Below are 16,561 nucleotides of genomic sequence, written 5' to 3' on the forward strand. Positions count from 1 at the left end.
GAGGAGACAGTGTGGAGACAGTGAGGAGGAGACAGTGTGGAGACAGTGAGGAGGAGACAGTGTGGAGACAGGAGGAGACAGTGTGGAGACAGTGAGGAGGCAGTGTGGAGGAGACTGTGGAGACAGTGAGGAGACAGTAAGGAGGCAGCGAGGAGACAGTGAGGAGGCAGTATAGAGATAAGAGGAAGTAGTACAGAAACATTGAGGAGATGGTAAGGTGGCAGTTTGAAGAAATTGAGGAGATAGTATGGAGACAGTGAAGAGGTTGTTAGGAGGCAATGTGGAGATAGGAAGCAGTACGGAGACATTGTGGCTACAGAATGGAGACAGTGAGGGAGAGTGTGGAGGCAGTTTTGAGACAGTATGGAAAGAGAAGGCAGCGTGGAGACAGTGTAGAAACAGTGAGGAGGCAATGTGGGGACACTAGGGAGGCAGTGAGGAGGCAGCATGGAGCCAGAGAGGAAGCAGTGTGGAGACATTGAGGAGATAGGCTGGAGATAGTGAGAAGGTAGTGTGGAGGCAGTCAGAAGACAGTGAAAAGGCAGTGAGGCAACAATGTGGAATAATGAAGAGACAACGTAGACACAGAGCGGAAGTTGTGTCATATAGAGGGAAGAGGTGCAGCGGCAAGGGGGACATACTATTGGTAGACGGGAGGCAGTTAGTATGCAGAGGGTAGACTGCATACCTCTGCAAGCTCAGTCAGGGTGTCCTCGAGCACCTTCACGGTGAGGATGTAAGCCCGCTGGGCCAGGACCTGGCGATCAGCATCACGGAGGTATTTCCTAAGAGGTTGTAGGACACAGAACAACACACATCTTAGCTCTTATCAAGAAAACTCTCTACCCTAAAAACTCTTCCACTCCCTTAGCCTCCTACGCTCAGAAATCTTCCTGAAGGACAAAGGCCCACCACCACACACCTCGGCAGTGAACTCTGTCCCCTGCTCTAACTTCCTGTCCCTCAGCCTCCTACCTACCTTGGCTCTGCTTCCCTGGATACCGGCCCTGGCCCCACAGAATACACTGTACCACTTGGGCAGGACTGCAGTGGGTAGCCTTGCCCTCAAGTCAGTAAGCACTGGGGCACCCAGCCCCCTTCTCTTAGGTCAATATCCCAAGTGCCCCCAGCTGGCTACTGTTATGAAGCTTAGCAGCCACAGGTGAAGAAGGGCTAGCTCAGAAGGTGCCCACTGGCCCAGCCAGCAACGCAGGGTCCTCACTGCCCAGCTCAGCGCACATCCAAGCTGTGTCTGTCCAAGGATCCCCATACACCTCTGCTTATGGCACTTTCTGCATGTCCATTCCTGGGGGGCTGGTCCCTCTAAGAGAATGTCACTGTCCCTTCCTGGGGTTAGATCTTTCTGAGGGTCCTGTTTCTGGGGGCAGAGTCTCTCTGAGGGTATTGTGATTGGCCCTTGCCAACTTTGGCCCCTGTCTTTCCTGCACCACCAGCAGCTCTGGGAGCAGGAAGGAAGTTAGCCTATTCTGAGTCTCAATATGAAAACCTCTCTCAGGGGAGGTGTTTGGAGCAGGGGGCCCTAGTGGGAGGAACAGTGTCGGCTGCCTAGCTGTACAAGAGTTCATAGGAAAGCTGTCCCCTCCCCAGCTCTGGGCCCTATAGCTGTGTGGGTAGAAGTCTGGCTGGCAGGCAGTACTAACTTGCCCTAGTCCAGTTGCCCTCTGGGTCCTGTGGCCGTGTGGGCAAGAGGAGCCTGGCCAGGTGAGTGGGTGACACTCATTTGCCCTGGTCCATTTTCCCTCTGGGTCTGTGGCCAGGTGGGTGAGTAGTGCTCATCTGCCCGTTTAGAGCATGCTCTGGGCCCTGTGGGCGACACTCACTTGCCCTGGTCTGGAGTGCGCTGCAGCATGGAGGTCACCTTGAGGAGGGTGCTGTGGTCCCGCAGCTCGGCCAGCACCTGGAGCAGCAGCACGATGGAGCGGTTCATGTGCCAAGCGAAGCTGCCTGGCCTGTCAATCTCATCCACGGGGATCCGCCAGATGCCCTGCAGAGAGGCAGGAGGTGAGCAGGGATGCCCAAGCCAGGGGATCTATGGCCTGTCCTGGAGCCAAGGTATCCCTGTCCAATGTCCCATACCCGGTGGTCCCCATGGCCTTGGCCACCACAGCCAGCTCAGGCCAGCCTGCCCCTCCACTGGCTCCTGCTGGCCTCACACAGATGAGTCCTCTCCACTGTCCTGAGAACTGCGTGTCACTGCTACCACCAATCCACACAAAAGCCAGACTTTCAATGACAGGGTCCTTCATCCCATATTTACATGTCCCCCAGGTGCCAGCTGGGTCTGGGATATCTGGAAGTGTGCCTCTGTACAGTGGCTCCATGGTGGCTGTCCACCAAGGCCAGCAGAAAGATGCTGGCTGCCATACCCCATGTTAGGCAGTTCACTGTGATGGGGATACTCTCCTCATCTGTGAAGGCCATGTTGGCCAGCCTTATACTTCCTGTGCTCTGCATAGTGTTTGACTACTTCAGGGGTCAGCTAAGGTTTAGAGCAACGTCAGTGACCAGGGCTGACCATGCAGAGATGGAAGGTCACGTATCTGAATGCCTATGGCTGTGAGATTCACATGTCAAGTCTTGGCCTGGCTGGGCCTTGGGAGCCTGACCTCTATTGGACATGTAGTGGACTCCAGGGCTGGATCCCCTGCTTGAGGCCACCATGGGTGTGCAATTGGTGTACATCCTCATGTAGCAGCACATCCAGAGTAGCCAGAGTGCCATCTCAAGTCAGCAAGGACACTCTGCCTGGAGGCTCTGGCAACCCTGGGTCACTGAGCAGTGGAGGCAACTGGTACAGGGACGGGTTTTCTGGGACAGTGAGGAGGCCTGGAGGCAGGCAGCCAATCTCCCTATCAGCACTGCCAAGCAAGGCCTAGGTATGCCTGCCTGGACAACACAGGACACTGAAAAACCATGGGGGTCAGGCAGGTGCTGGGGTGGCAGGCCTGCAGAGGGATGGGCGTGATGACTGCCTGGGCATTTGTGCATATGTAGTCAGTGGCAAGGAGGCCTCTGATGCACACACACGTGCACCAAGGCAGAACTTGCTGGGATATTTTTTGGACATGGATGGTCAAATTTTTTTTCTGTACTGGCTCTGGATGGATATAATGGTCAGCCCTCCAATGGGCAGGTGTGCGTGACAACGGGGAGCCCCTTAGTGGCTGCAGGGGATGGGGGTGTGCGCGCACACACATGGATGCACTTACGGATTACACGGGAGGACGGGTGGAAAAGCATGCAGACCATTTTCCATCCTGCAGCTGAAAGCTCCCATGTGCACATCTATGAGGTATGTAGTAGGGAACTTGGACAGACCCAAGATCCCAAGGGTCCTGCTGCCAGCGGCTGGGGGATGGTGGGTATTGGGGGGTGATACTTGGTGGATGTAGAAGCTGCAACCACAAGACCTCCCATGAGTCACCCACCTTGCTCAGAGTGTATGCCAGGGGCATGGCCCACAGTGGCTTCCATCATCGACAGGCACAGCCTTACCAAATGAGGGAAAGACTCACAGAGCCTCCATACACACCCGGGACACCGATGTCACCCCTGCACTCAAGGGGACAGCTTGGGCAGCCTGGCTATGTCAGTTATGTAGGCTCCCCCTGGACAGTACCCTGTGACATTCTCAAGGACTGAGAAGTCAGGAGTGGGCCTTGTCTCAGGGACATGGTGGCAGGGGGTCACAGAAGCATCAGATGTTTGTAGTCCCAAGACTGTGGCCATGCTAAATGTCAGGATGTAGGATGACACAGAGGAGCACAAAGGAGTCCTGGCCTCCAGGTGCCCTCAGCCTGGCACTGCCCATGGGCCCTAAGCGAGTCTCCTGGGGTAGAACAGGAATTTTGTCCAAAAATCCCCTTTTGTGCAACTGGTCAGGGGTCGCAACACACCTGAACACAGCCTCCCTTCTGACCCCGGGGTTCCTGGCTGGGAGGACAACATGTAGTTATGGTCTGTGGATCCAAATGGGGGAGGGAGGAAGGGGTTTGTGAGGGTTTGGTGTGGATGAGTGTGAGTACCTAACAAGGGCAAGTGTATATGATGTACACAAGTGTGCGAGTGTACACGGGAGTAAAGGGGGTGTGTGTCAGAGTGAAGGGTGTGAGTAAATGCATGTGTGAACACATGTGTGAGCAATCAGGAGGGCTGTGAATATACATGTGTGCACACATCCATGTGAGCCTGTACGGGACTGAAGGGTGAGTACATGCAGGCATGCACGTGTCTGTGTGTGAATACCTGTATAAGCATGTACGGGAAGGGTGAGTACATGCATGTGTATGAACGTGTTTGTGTGTCAACACCTGTGTCTATACGGGACTGAAGGGTGAGGACATGCGGGCATGCACATGTCTGTGTGTGAACACCTGTGTGAGTACGTAGGGGAGGGAGATATGTGACTATGTGTGTGTGTGAACACCCATGTGAGTGTGTCTGGCAGTGAAGGTTGGGTGTGAGTACACATGTGCACACTCCAGACCCATGTGAGTATGTGTGTGGGAGTGAAGGGAAAGTCAGGAAAGAGCTGCATTGGAGGAGAGGTGGAAGCTGTCACGGTGGTGGACATGGGAGGGTGCCCTGCAAGGTTGGAAGGCCCAGGGAGGCCTACTTCCCTTGGCGTCTCCTCTGCAGGTTAGTATGGTATTCACACACTATGAAGGAGGACTAGCGTGTACAGTGCAGGTGGGGTGAGGTACCTCTCCCCCCGAGACAAGCAGAAGGTGTACACACACACTTACCCCCCCAATGGGGAGAGCCCCCTAGAGTGAAGAGTTTGGTAAACACCCTAGCACCCTGCATGGGCACTACGGGGACTGCTCTAGGGTGGCGAGAGCCAGCTGAAAACCAGGGGAGCCATGAGGCAGCCAGGAAGCAGCCTACAAGCTTCCCTTTGTTTCTAGGATCCCTGGGCACTGTCCTTAGACTGGGCCAGAACCGAGACCAAATCAGAATTATAACCATGGGGAAATGCCAACCATCTCCAGTTCTGGGCAACGCTAGTCAGCTACAACCTGAGCAGCCAGAGGATGGCTACTCTGCATGAGGGGCAGCCACCCACGGTGGCCCATGCCCACCTCTCCCCAGAGCACACTGTGTCAGTGGGTGGTGAGCCACCAGCGGGGCTCTGTCCACTTGTCTTCCCAACCCAGCCCACCTGCCTGGATAGTGGGCACTCACTGGGAACAGTACCCAGCGGACAGCCACCTTCATCCGGGCTGGCTGAATTTATCATACGCAAGACCCCTGGAAGTTGTAAGTGCAGCACTCAAGAGGCAGAGCCCCCACAAGTGGGCCAGGCGGGAAACCCCACGCAGAAAGTCCTAGCAATTCCCCTACAAACCTACTGGGGCAGACTCCTGGCTGCAGAGTTGCAGAGAGAAGGGTGGTGTGCTGGTGCCCCCCCCCCCAACCTGCTCGAGTCACCATCACCGCACACTTGCTGGGCCACTTGGCGCCGGGGAGTCCCCAGCACCAGCCACAGGCATGCAGATCTGGGGAAGCCCGCCATTAGCCCGCTCCATGCTCTGCTTTCAGTCTCTCCTGCCAGCAGCACACTGGGTCCCTGAGCTGAGCAGCCAGCACTGCCCCCAGCCCCATGGCCTGATGACAAACGTGAGACCCCGCCTCCCCAGCATCATCCTCCAGCCCCGACCCCTCCCCTCGCCAGCGCCCGAGTTGTCCGTGCCTTTAGACTTCGGCAGCTTGGCCAGTGCCACTGTGCGCAGCTGCCCAAGCTTCCTCCAGCAGGGCTCAACTTCTCTGCGCCCCCCACTATGGCCGCCACCGCCCCAGCTGCCTTCCTGTGCAGTTGCCCACGGACAAGGGATGGTGGGGCACAGGACCTCCAGCAGGCCTCGGCAGAGGAGAGGGGTGTGGGACCCCTCGGCTGAGGCGGCTTGGCCCTGCCCTGCACCCCACTTCCTACCCGCAGGCGCAGCCGTGGCATCTGTGCAGCAAAGCAGAGGCGCGCGCTGGGCCATGGCCACCGAGGCACTCGGCAGGCTGGGGCGGGGCGGGCAGAGCTGGCCTGGCTGCCGGCCCAGCACAGCCGACTTTGCTGGCCAGCCCTCCATGCCCTGGCCTGGTCGCAAGGGTGGCCTCATAGCTTAAAGATGGGAACCAGCCTGGGCTATGGGCACAGGGCCATGAGCAGGGTGGTGACCGTGTACAGTGAGTAGAGGGCTGTGCCCATTCTGCCTGCTGTGTTACAGCTGGCTCTCTCTGGGCTTGTGCCACATGGTAGCATGAACAGACAGCAGCATGGGCCACCTGCAGCAGGCAAGGGGACAGGGGCACACTGTGGGGACATGTTGCAAATAGCCCACAGGTGATGGCCAGACGTTGGGGAGATTATAGCAGGCTTCACCCTTCCAGCCTCTGCAGTCCTGCTAGCCCGGGGGAAGTCTTCTCCCCATCACCTCTATGGGTACCTGGGATATTGTACCCATTTTCGCAAACACTGCACTGTTTCTGGCACCTGCAGGTGTAGCCCCAATCTTCCCCAGTTTAATGGGGGTGTGCTGGGTGGAAAACTTGTCTCAAGTCTTGGCTAGAACCACAGCACCACACACAGTTACCTGTGTCATCCACAGGCCATCCAGCTTCCCCTAGGCTGGTCTGACCTATTGCCGGGCTTCCACAGCAGTTTTTCCATGGTGATCCCTCTGTCCACTGGGACAGATGGTCATATGCGGGTATCTGGGGTCTAGCCCTCTGGGCCTGGCTGAGCCTGAACTGCCTAGGAGGGAGCAGGGCTGGGCTTCTCACCGCTATCTGACTCTCAGGCAGGGGACTCGTTGATCCACTCACTGCTCAACCCTAATGGGTTCCTGATGAACCATCTGAGACTAACTCAGGTGAGGGTTCCCTGCTGACACTGACTTGAATGGAAGTCCCTTAGGCACCATCTGATCCTGACTCAGGCAGGGATCTCCTATTCACCATCTGATCTTGACTGAGGTGGGGGTTCCCTTCCTACTGCCTGACAGACTGGTGACTTCCTGATGTACTCTCCTCTCTACCCCAACTTCCAGCTCAACCTTGGAAGTCCAGAGCCCTGTGCCTCTGGGGTGTAACAGTGAGGAGGGGGGACCATGGTCCCCATTCCCACCAGCACTGGGCACATAGTCCCCACCCTGAACTGTCTTCCCTCCGTTCTGCAGCCAGTTCTGAAAAGCCAGACCTTCATTCTCAGCTTCAAAACTGTCCCACCAACAGTGTCTCAGTCTCAGGCCCCATGCTGGAGTAGCCACTGGCTCTCCTGTTCATGTGCCATTTAGGGGGCAGGAGTCCCAGGAGGTCTGTAGCTCCTCAAGCCAGGCCGACACACACAGCCTTGGAGGGAATGGATGTCCCCAAAGGGAGCTGTGGAGAGAGTGATGAGGGCTGGATATGCAAGATCCTAGGAGTGGGCCACAAGCTAATAGGAATGTGACAACGTCCTAGAATATGAGGACAATAAGCTCACAGAGAGCAGCTCTGAACTTGACTTTCAGCACTTAAACTTAAGAAAATGAAATCATCCACTCAGGGCATTTGTGCTACAGTCCGAGGAGACCAAGTGTCCCTGACAGCTCCTAGCAATAGGGTAGTGCCCCTGGCCACCCCTCCCCAGTGATGAGCCCTCACATTCTGTACTGAGTAACCCTCCCCAGTGATGTGTCCCCACATTCTCTACTGATTCCTCCCCAAGATGGGCCATCATGCCTCCTCCTGAGTATCCTTCCCAGTGATGGCCCCCCAACCCCTTTTGAGTACCCCTCCTTCCCCATACACCCTCCTGAGAATATCCTCCCCAGTATGGCTCCTGTGTCCCTTTCTGAGTACTCCCTTCCCCAGGATGGGCCCCTGTGTCACCTTCTGAGTACCCCCTTCCCAGGAACGGCTCTTGTGTCCCCTCCTGAGTACCACCTCTCCATGAGGGTCCCTGTGTCCCCTAAGTACCCCCTTCCCCAGGATGCTCTGCTGTACTGGGTGCTGCTCCAAGTGGGTCTTTTGAGTACAGTGGAGGAGCCAGCACCCATGGCCATACCTCCTGGGCCCCCAAATGGGGTGCCAGCCCCTGCTGGCCAGGACCCCGGTGGCAAGGCCCTGGTCTGAAGAGCATTGCTGAGCCCGTCTGGTGCCCTCAGTGCTGAGGTCCAGGCCCCTCCCACAGCCTTCCATTTGGCCCCACACCCAGGGTGGTGCCTGCCCCAGCCCCCTGCAGTGAGAGGCTCTCACAAATGTCCTCAAGGGGCTCTCCAGACCACCCCTAGTCCTCAAGAAGTGAGGAGACCATGGTGGAGATGTGGGGAGGGGCAGGTAGAGGGCAGTGTGGTCACCAGGCTGGATGCAGGCCTCATCACCAAGGGAACCAGTGGGCTTGGGAGTGCCGGCCTGGTTTGGATCTCAACCCAGTGCCTCTCTTTCAAAAGCAACTCGGTCAAACTTTCCAAATAAGCAAAGTGGAAAGAGGTGGGAGAGACATTCCCAGAAGGAAGCTGGCCCTTGGGGTGCCTGGCCAGTGAGGGAGGCCTCCTGGAGCAGGAGGGATCCTGGGGATCCTTGCAGAGCAAGGCTAGGGGCGTAGCCTGAGTGGGCCCTGGCTTCTGCAATCTCTTCTGGTGGTGGGAAAAATGGTTCTGCTGGGAAATCACCACACTCATCCGTGAACCTGGCTAAAGACAGGGAAACGATGGGCAGATAAGGCCTAAATCTGGCACAATGGCATGGGCAGGGCATCCTGGTGACTTCCACTTCCAATCTTCTTCTACAGGCCACTCCAGACAGTTGACAGGTGCCCCAGCCTCCTGCACAGGCTTTCCCGACGGGTACCCTGGCCTTCTGCACAGGCTCCCCTGAAGTGTACCCTGGCCCTCAGTGCAGATTCCCCTGAGGTGTACCCCAGCTCTCCTGCACAGGCTCCCAGCTCAAGGCTGCAGCATGGACTCCATCCTGGCTCATCAGGACCCTAGGGCATAGTACATGAGGTTTTATGGGGTCTGCAGGGGTGAGAGTTGGCTCATTCCAGCCTGCTTCTCAGTTGGGAGGTACCAAGGACCAGCCTGGTGAGGCCTCGACTCAGACACATGCTTATTAGAAGCAAGCAGGACGTCTCTGCATCCCCTGGGACCTCCTGTAGGCCAGGGGCTCTCAGCTAACCCCACCTGGAAGCACAAGGTCTGGGTGAGGAGGCCTCAGTAGGCCCACTTGGAGCAGACAGGTAATGATGGAAAGGGGCGCAGGGGTCTGAACCCATGGAGCAGAACCCTTAGACCCACCCCTGTAGACAAAGTAGCCCACTGCCCAAGTCTGCAACAGGCCACAGGAAAGGGCAATAGTGGACATGCTGTGACAGGGGAAAGCCGGGGAAAAGCAGAAACAGTGAGGGACTCCCCCACCCAGGCCTGAGACAGGCCCCAGAGGAGGGGCATCGATGGGACATGCTGTGACAGGGGAAGCCTGGGGAGAAGAAGGGACCATTCCCTCCTGTTCCACCCAGGACTGCAAAAGGCCCTAAAAGAGGGGCAGCGGTGGAACACGCCTTAACAAACAGAGGGACCCTGGGGAGAAGCAGGGACTGCCGCCTCCAGCCTGTGACAAGCTCTGAAGGAGGGGCAGCAGTAGGATACCCTGGACAGTGAGAGGGCTCAGGGACTCTGGGAAGAAGGCAGGCCAGCAGCTGGGCCCTGGCATCGAGACTGACGAGAAGTGGCCCCTCCACCCAAACTGCTGCTGCTCTACCAAGCAGAACCCAGGGACCTCTCCTGGGAGATGGTAGCCATGCTCATCTATGAGTGCCAGATCCTTACAGGCCAACAATGGTGACCAGGACGTTAATCTTCCCTTGGGACACTTGAGGCTGGTCTAAGGGGAGAGTTAGTTTGGGGCTTTATGCCAGCCCTGCCACTAGGCCCACTGGGGACCCTCCACCTCCCTGCCTCACACACAGGAACCACCACCTCGTCTTATTTCTCCTGGGCTGGTGTGTTTCATTTGGGAAGAGGGTGGGGCAGGGATGTAGACATCTGCTCGCGGGCAGCCACACAACAGTGGAGAGAGCAAACTGGCCAGCATCCCATCCAGTGTCCCTGTTTACCTTGGTAGACCAGGCAAAGATGGTCAAACTCTATCTCACGATGTACTTTGGGCATATCAGGAGGGACCAGTGCTTGGAAAAAGGTATCATGCTTGAAAAGATGGAGGGTCAGTGAAAGAACAAACCTCAATGAAATGGATCAACGTAGTGGCTGCAGCAAGGGTGCGAGTATATTGAGGATGGTATAGAATAGAGCAGGTTTTGGATCTGGTATTCACAGGGTTGCTATGAGTAGTGGCTGACTTGGCAGCACCTAACACAACAATCACAACTGATAATTATCCTGAGCAGGCAGGGACTAAATACACCAAACAAGACGGAATGAGTAACAGAACAGATAAAAACACATGACCTATCAACATCTGACTACAAGACATAAAAGGACAAAGACAGATTAAAGAAGGGCAATCATAAAAGAGCAGGAGTGGGATAGAATTTCTGAAAAGCAAATACCAGTGTAAGAGACAGAGAAGGGTATTACACAATGATCAAAGGGGTAAGTGATCAAGATAGGTTCTGAATGGACAGCAATGAGTTACAACTCTACAAAGAAAACTACAAAACACAAGAAACTCAGAGAGGCCTACAAAAAATGGGAAATCACGTCACGCTCGTGGAGCAGAAGATGTAAATGGCAATACTACAAAGTATTTATAGATCCCCATCATCAGTTACCAAGGAGATGGATAAAGTAACCACCAAATTCATCTGAAAAGGGAAGAGGCCCTGGATAAGGAAGCACCAAGTGAAGACGACAACAAAGCAGGCAGCCTTCCAACGCTCTGATTTCAAAACCTGCCAGGCAGCAAGTGCCTGTACAGAGCAGGCACACACACCAATGGAACAGAATTGGGAGCAGAGATAACATCCATCCATCGCTGGGCAGCCAAGGCAAGAGGATGAATCTAAGTAAGTAGAAGCAAAGACAGCATCTTTAACAAAAGGTGCAGACAAAACTGGGTTAGCTAAATGCCGAAAATAAAAACAAGACACATCCACCCCTCACATCAGACACAAAACTACCAACTCAAACTGTAAAGATCATCAAAGAAAAAACCAGGCAAAACTAGCAAACCTAATCAATGCCAGAACCAATTCACTACTGACTGGGCTCCCTGTGCTGTGACGAATGAAAAGAAAACCTAAAGATGTGGGAAAAAGATTTCGCAAGGACACATCCTACAAGGGACTCAACTCAAAATAGACAGAAAACGGCAACACCTGAAAATGGACATGAACATACATTTAACCAAGATACTCTGATGCCAACAATATGAAGAAATGATCAAAATCGTTGCTGTGGGCCTCTGAGTTGGAACCAACCCCTAGGTGGCCCTGCAGCAAATTTTCAGAGCCTGCAAAACTGTATGAGAGGGGACTTTCTTCTAAGATGACTTGGTGGATTCAAACTTGTGTGTCTTTGGGTTGGCAGTTCAACTCCTTACACACTAGGCCATCAGGGCTCCCTCAAAATTATTTGCTATTGAAAAAGAATCACAAAGTAATTGCTGCTGAACCATAATGAAGTCCTAGCTAACCCTGCAGCAGGTTTTGGGAGGCTGTGAACTGCCCATTCTTTTCTCTCACAGTCCCCAGTGGACCTGAACCAGTAGGGGTTGGGGTGGGGGCTCTGGGTTGGCAGCACAACTCCCTATGGCTTACACCATCATATCCGATCAAAACAAAGAGATAGTATCTCATCCTGGCCGTAACAGTGTCCAATAATACAGCAAACACACACCGGTGAGGGTGTGCTCACACCCTGCTGGTGGGAATGGAAATGGTGCAGCCACCATGGAAAGAAGGGTGCATTTTCTCAGAAAGTTGGCAAGAGAATTACCATTAATACAGCAGCCCCACTACTAGGTACAGACACCGAATAAACCAAAATGGTGACACAAGCTGCCACAATGCACCCATATCCACTGCAGCATCATTTACAACAGCCATGAGACGGAAAGACTGCCAAGTCCATCAAAGATAAACAAAAGGAAATACAGTGCATGCACACAATGATGTACACATCACTAAAAATCCATCAAGAATCTCTGCACAAATAGATAAATCTTATACAAATACTTGAGTGACATAGGTCAGTCACCCAGAGACTGTCATGACACATGAGCACTATTCTAAAAAGCTAAAGAGAAGGTAGACACACAATAATCTTGGAGTGTTAGCAGGGATGGGCAAGGAGCGGGGAGGGAAAATAATCAGGTAAATTGGGTGATGGTACAGATAAATCACAGTAACAACAACACATTGTAATTAGTTAATTAATCAGTGGTAATTAATGTCATAAAATAAAATATCTTTGAAGGATTGACTAGAAAACCAGCATGATCTATAAATATCCGCTCAAACAGAAGGAAGCTCTTTGGAGTAGGTGGTCTGATGAGCTGTCACAGTGGGCCAGGAAGCCATGCTCAGCACGGCCCTGAGGCTGGGCTGGGGTCTTTCTGTGGGACATGACCCACAGGCTGGACCGCCAGGGTCTCCTCTGCCCCAGTGCCCTGGCACAGCTGCAGGTCTGTATCCACATCTGGACAAAAGATATCTCAGGATGGCAAAAAAAGAACACGATCAAGGAGGAGCTGCAGTCACCCTTCCCTGCTGTGGTGGGTGATGGCAGGGAGGCCAAACCCTAGGCTGTGGCCCCTCCTGGGTCCTGGGGCAGAAGGAAGGGGCTGGTGGGTCCGAGTCATGTCCTGGACAGACACTGCCATGTCCACCTGGGAATGACTATGGAGCAGACTCTGAGAATGTGAAGTATTTCCTTTGTTTATTCTTTGTGCAGTCGGCTCACAGATCATTTCAACAAAGCTAAAAATAGGGCACTGCAGCAATTCCCACGACAGCCAAGCAGCTCATGTTTACTCAACCTAAACTTTGTCCCTCTTTTCTGTTCTGATTGCCTCTTTGATGTGGCTGGGTTTTCTTTAAAATCAATAAAAGTCAGCCCTGGTGTGGATTAGCCGTCCTCAGGTGTCCCATTAGAGTCTGAGGACGAGGCTCAGGTGTTCCAGGGCAGGACCCACCTCTAGTCTGAGGTAGCACCACCACAGCCAGTGGGAGTGTTCTGGGGGTTCTGGGGAAAGAGGGAAAGCCGTGATGGCAAGCTGCCAAGCCTTGCCAGTGGCCTGTGAGGCTTCAGCAGCCTGTCTGCAAAGGAACCAGCTCATCTCCAGAGCATCCCTGCATGTGCACTGGGTGGGGGCCCAGAGACTCAAAGGTGGACACTGCTACAGTCAGTGGACACTCTTAGGTGCTGCACACTGGAGAACACCCACAGAGCATAGAGCGAGGGGACACTCCTAGGTACTGTACACTGGGGGAGGATCCACAGAGCACAGACGGGGGACATTCTTAGGTACCGCACACTGGGGAGCACCCAAAGACCACCTACGTGCTATGCGCTGGTGGTGCACCCCACATACCACAGAAAGGGTGGATATTCTTGGTGCCATATACTGGGGAAGCACCCACAGACCACAGAGCAGGGGGATAGTACTGCACACTCGGTAGAGAGCCCCGTGTGGATGGGCAGGCTCCTCATCCAGCTCCCCAGGCCACGCTGCCCACCCCTGTATGTCTGCAATCCCCAAAGCTGGATGCCACCCTTGGCTCCTGTCTTTGCACACTCCCACTCTCGGTTCAGGACTTACCTGGAGTATGGCCAGGCTGCAGGACAACAGGGCTGCCACCACAGTGCTGGCAGACAGGCCTCACTGACATCACAGGGCACCTCTTTCCAGGGCCCAGAGAATGTGACCAGCAGCAAGTAACCTTGGCGGGGCTTCTGGTCCTTCTTTACCCAGCCCACCCACAGCACCACTCAGCATGGAAAAGTCTACTAAAGTTATCCCATCTCCAAGCATGGGCCATCGTCCCTTGAACAGACTAGACTCATGCTTCTCCAAACAGCCTCGGTCACATCTTCTCAAGCTGGCCCAGGTCTGGTGATGGAGCCCTATCCTGAGAACAGTGAGGATGTCCATGGCCACTCGTCTGGTCATTGAGCGTCTGCCTAGAGGCAGCCTGGCCTCGGTCAGCAATCATGGACTTGCCCTCCTCACAGCCAGCCTGTGGTCATGGGCAAGCGGGCAGCCCTGTGTGTGGTGGTACCCAGTACCCCCTATCCTTAATCTGAGGCCAGCACCTCCATTTGCTACCAGCTGGGGAGGCAAGTGTAGGGCAGGCCTGTGCTCTGTCCCTGGTGCAATAGACAGAGTGACAAAGCAAAGACTTCCTACATGAGCCAGTGTCACAGGAGGAGGAAAGCACTGACTTTGATGGAGAGAGAGCTCAGATCAACCACAAAGAGAAGACACCCACCCTCACCCAGCCTGAGGGTCTTGCACCATCACCTGTGCTGCTGCTATGCATGATCCCCGAGATCCTAGCCTGAGAGTCCTGCAGGCACACCGGAGCAGGAGCTATACAGAACCCCAGTGACAAGCCTAACGTCACCGCAGTGAGGGAGTCCCAGCAGGACTGGCTACCCAGCCTGGGCTATAGAGAGAGAACATGTTCCACGCACACTCAGTTTTCCTGTTACTTCCTGCCCCAAACCTGGAGGCGTAAAGAGCAGCTGCTCTCCTGACCTGGCTCCTATCAGCCAGGCTGACCCTCAGTGACAATGTGATACAGAATGTGTGCAGGACCAATGCATGTGGGAACATGTCCAGTGCCTGCTGTGATCTAGCTCCTGTCAGTCAGGATGACCCTCAGTTACAATGTGACACCGATGCATGTGGGACCAAGGCATGGCAGCAGGCTAACAGAAGGCTCTCCTGACTCCACTGTCAACCAGGCTGACCCTAAGTGTGCCTGTGCATAGAATGTGTGCTGGACCAACGCAAGTGGGGGCACACCCAGTGACTGCTCCAACACATCCTAGGGTGCAGGTACCAGGCCTCACTGGGCAGGGCAGGGCTACTCATACTCACTGGACCTACAGGGCCCGCTGTCTCTGCTGTATTCTATGGGAGGGAAGAAGTGGTGGAAGCCCCAGCCTAGCCAAGACCAATTCCCACAGGAGACACATCTGTCCAGGACCATTTTGCTGTTCAACCCTCAGATGTTTAGTGAATAGCAAATATAACAAGGCTATATACCTATCTGTCTATGGGAGCTCTGGTGACCTACTGGTAAAGAGCTTCACTGCAATCCCAAAGGCATGTGGTTCAAATCCATTAGCTGTTCCCAGGAAGAAAGATGGACAATCTCTTCCCATGTAATTTACTGCCTCTGAAAACCTGCCAGCAGCTCAGCTGTGGGTAGGTTCTGACTTAATGGCACATAACAACAACAACATATACATAAGGGCTAGGGCTATGACTGTGGGAGGTGGATGTTTAGAAGTGTTCCAGGCCTCTGAGAGAGCACCCTGTGTCTAGGAGTGCTGGCTTCCGGGCACACAGCTGAGCAGCAAGAACAACCTCTGAGATAGCCATCCCATCCCGACAGCACACATGGTAACCTACAGCACACAGCATCGGACTGTGCAGCTATCAGAAGGACAACTGTTCTGAGAGGCTCAGTGATAAGTCCATGGCAGGGTTGGGCAAAGACTCTGTGCTTCTGTCACTGGGTGGCTGTCCCCTGGACAGAAGTTCAAGAGGCTAGGAGGCAGGCTCCAGAGCAATAGCCCTGCCCTGTCAGTCCCCCAGACCAGGTGGACTGACGACCAGCCTCTATGGTCTGCCACCCCCACATCCAGCTTTGCAGGGCTCAAGTTCTAACACGTTTCCTCCCACGTGCATGCCCACTGTTGGGGCTCAAGGCTGGCTCCTTCTGTTTCCTTGCGCGAAATAGGAAATCCAGGGGAATGCAGAGGGAACTCCAAAATAAACTCCCCAGAGCCATGTGGCTCAGAGCAGGAAGGGCAAGAGTGGTGTAGGGTGGGGAGAGGACTTAGAGGTGCTGAGGGCTGGTTGCCGGGGAACAAGGCTCAGCTAATGAGGGCAGCAGGGCCGGCACAAAGGGCAGGGGCAACCAGGCCTCAGGAGGTAGCAGCTTATCTGAGAAGAGGCTCACACAGAATTGGGTTCAGAGTGTCCATGGGCAGCTGGTGCTAGGCAAACTCTGCTTTTACAAAGCAGCACCCTGTAGCTGACTTCTAGAGATGAACTTTTGGACACAGTATCTTGATACTGGGCTGCAGTGGTTTTACAATGTAGCCAGCTTCTCTCTAGCAGTAGTGACCCAGGGCCTGGGATGCATCACCACTGTGCTGTGGCTGTTGCTGCCTGCCCTCTGCGGAGGCCACTGCCTGTAGCCAGGACAGCCACACGAAGGTATTGTCCAAGTGAGGGTGGGATGAGACAGCTGCCATCAGGGGAAACTGCCGCCCAGGGGGACAGCTGCCTAGGGGACCACCACCTGGGAGGGCCATTGCCTAAGGGAACCACCACCAGATAGAACTACTGCCCGGGAGACCACCACCTGGGA

General features: G+C 54.6%; 1 protein-coding gene across 1 annotated transcript in view; it reads right to left on the bottom strand.

The window, feature by feature from the left end:
• Window positions 1–16,561, bottom strand: part of CABIN1 (calcineurin binding protein 1) — a 125,948-nt gene that overhangs the window by 11,485 nt on the left and 97,902 nt on the right. Inside the window, exons 30-31 of the mRNA XM_006901429.1 lie at window positions 1,842–2,005; window positions 689–785 (exon numbers count right to left, since the gene is read on the bottom strand). Of these exons, the coding sequence (XP_006901491.1) occupies window positions 689–785; window positions 1,842–2,005 (261 nt within the window). The remainder of the gene's footprint in view (window positions 1–688; window positions 786–1,841; window positions 2,006–16,561) is intronic.

This window comes from Elephantulus edwardii, unplaced genomic scaffold (genome assembly GCF_000299155.1).
Source record: "Elephantulus edwardii isolate Elephantulus edwardi_28Jun2011 unplaced genomic scaffold, EleEdw1.0 scaffold00325, whole genome shotgun sequence".
In the NCBI taxonomy this organism is placed as follows: Eukaryota; Metazoa; Chordata; class Mammalia; order Macroscelidea; family Macroscelididae; genus Elephantulus; species Elephantulus edwardii.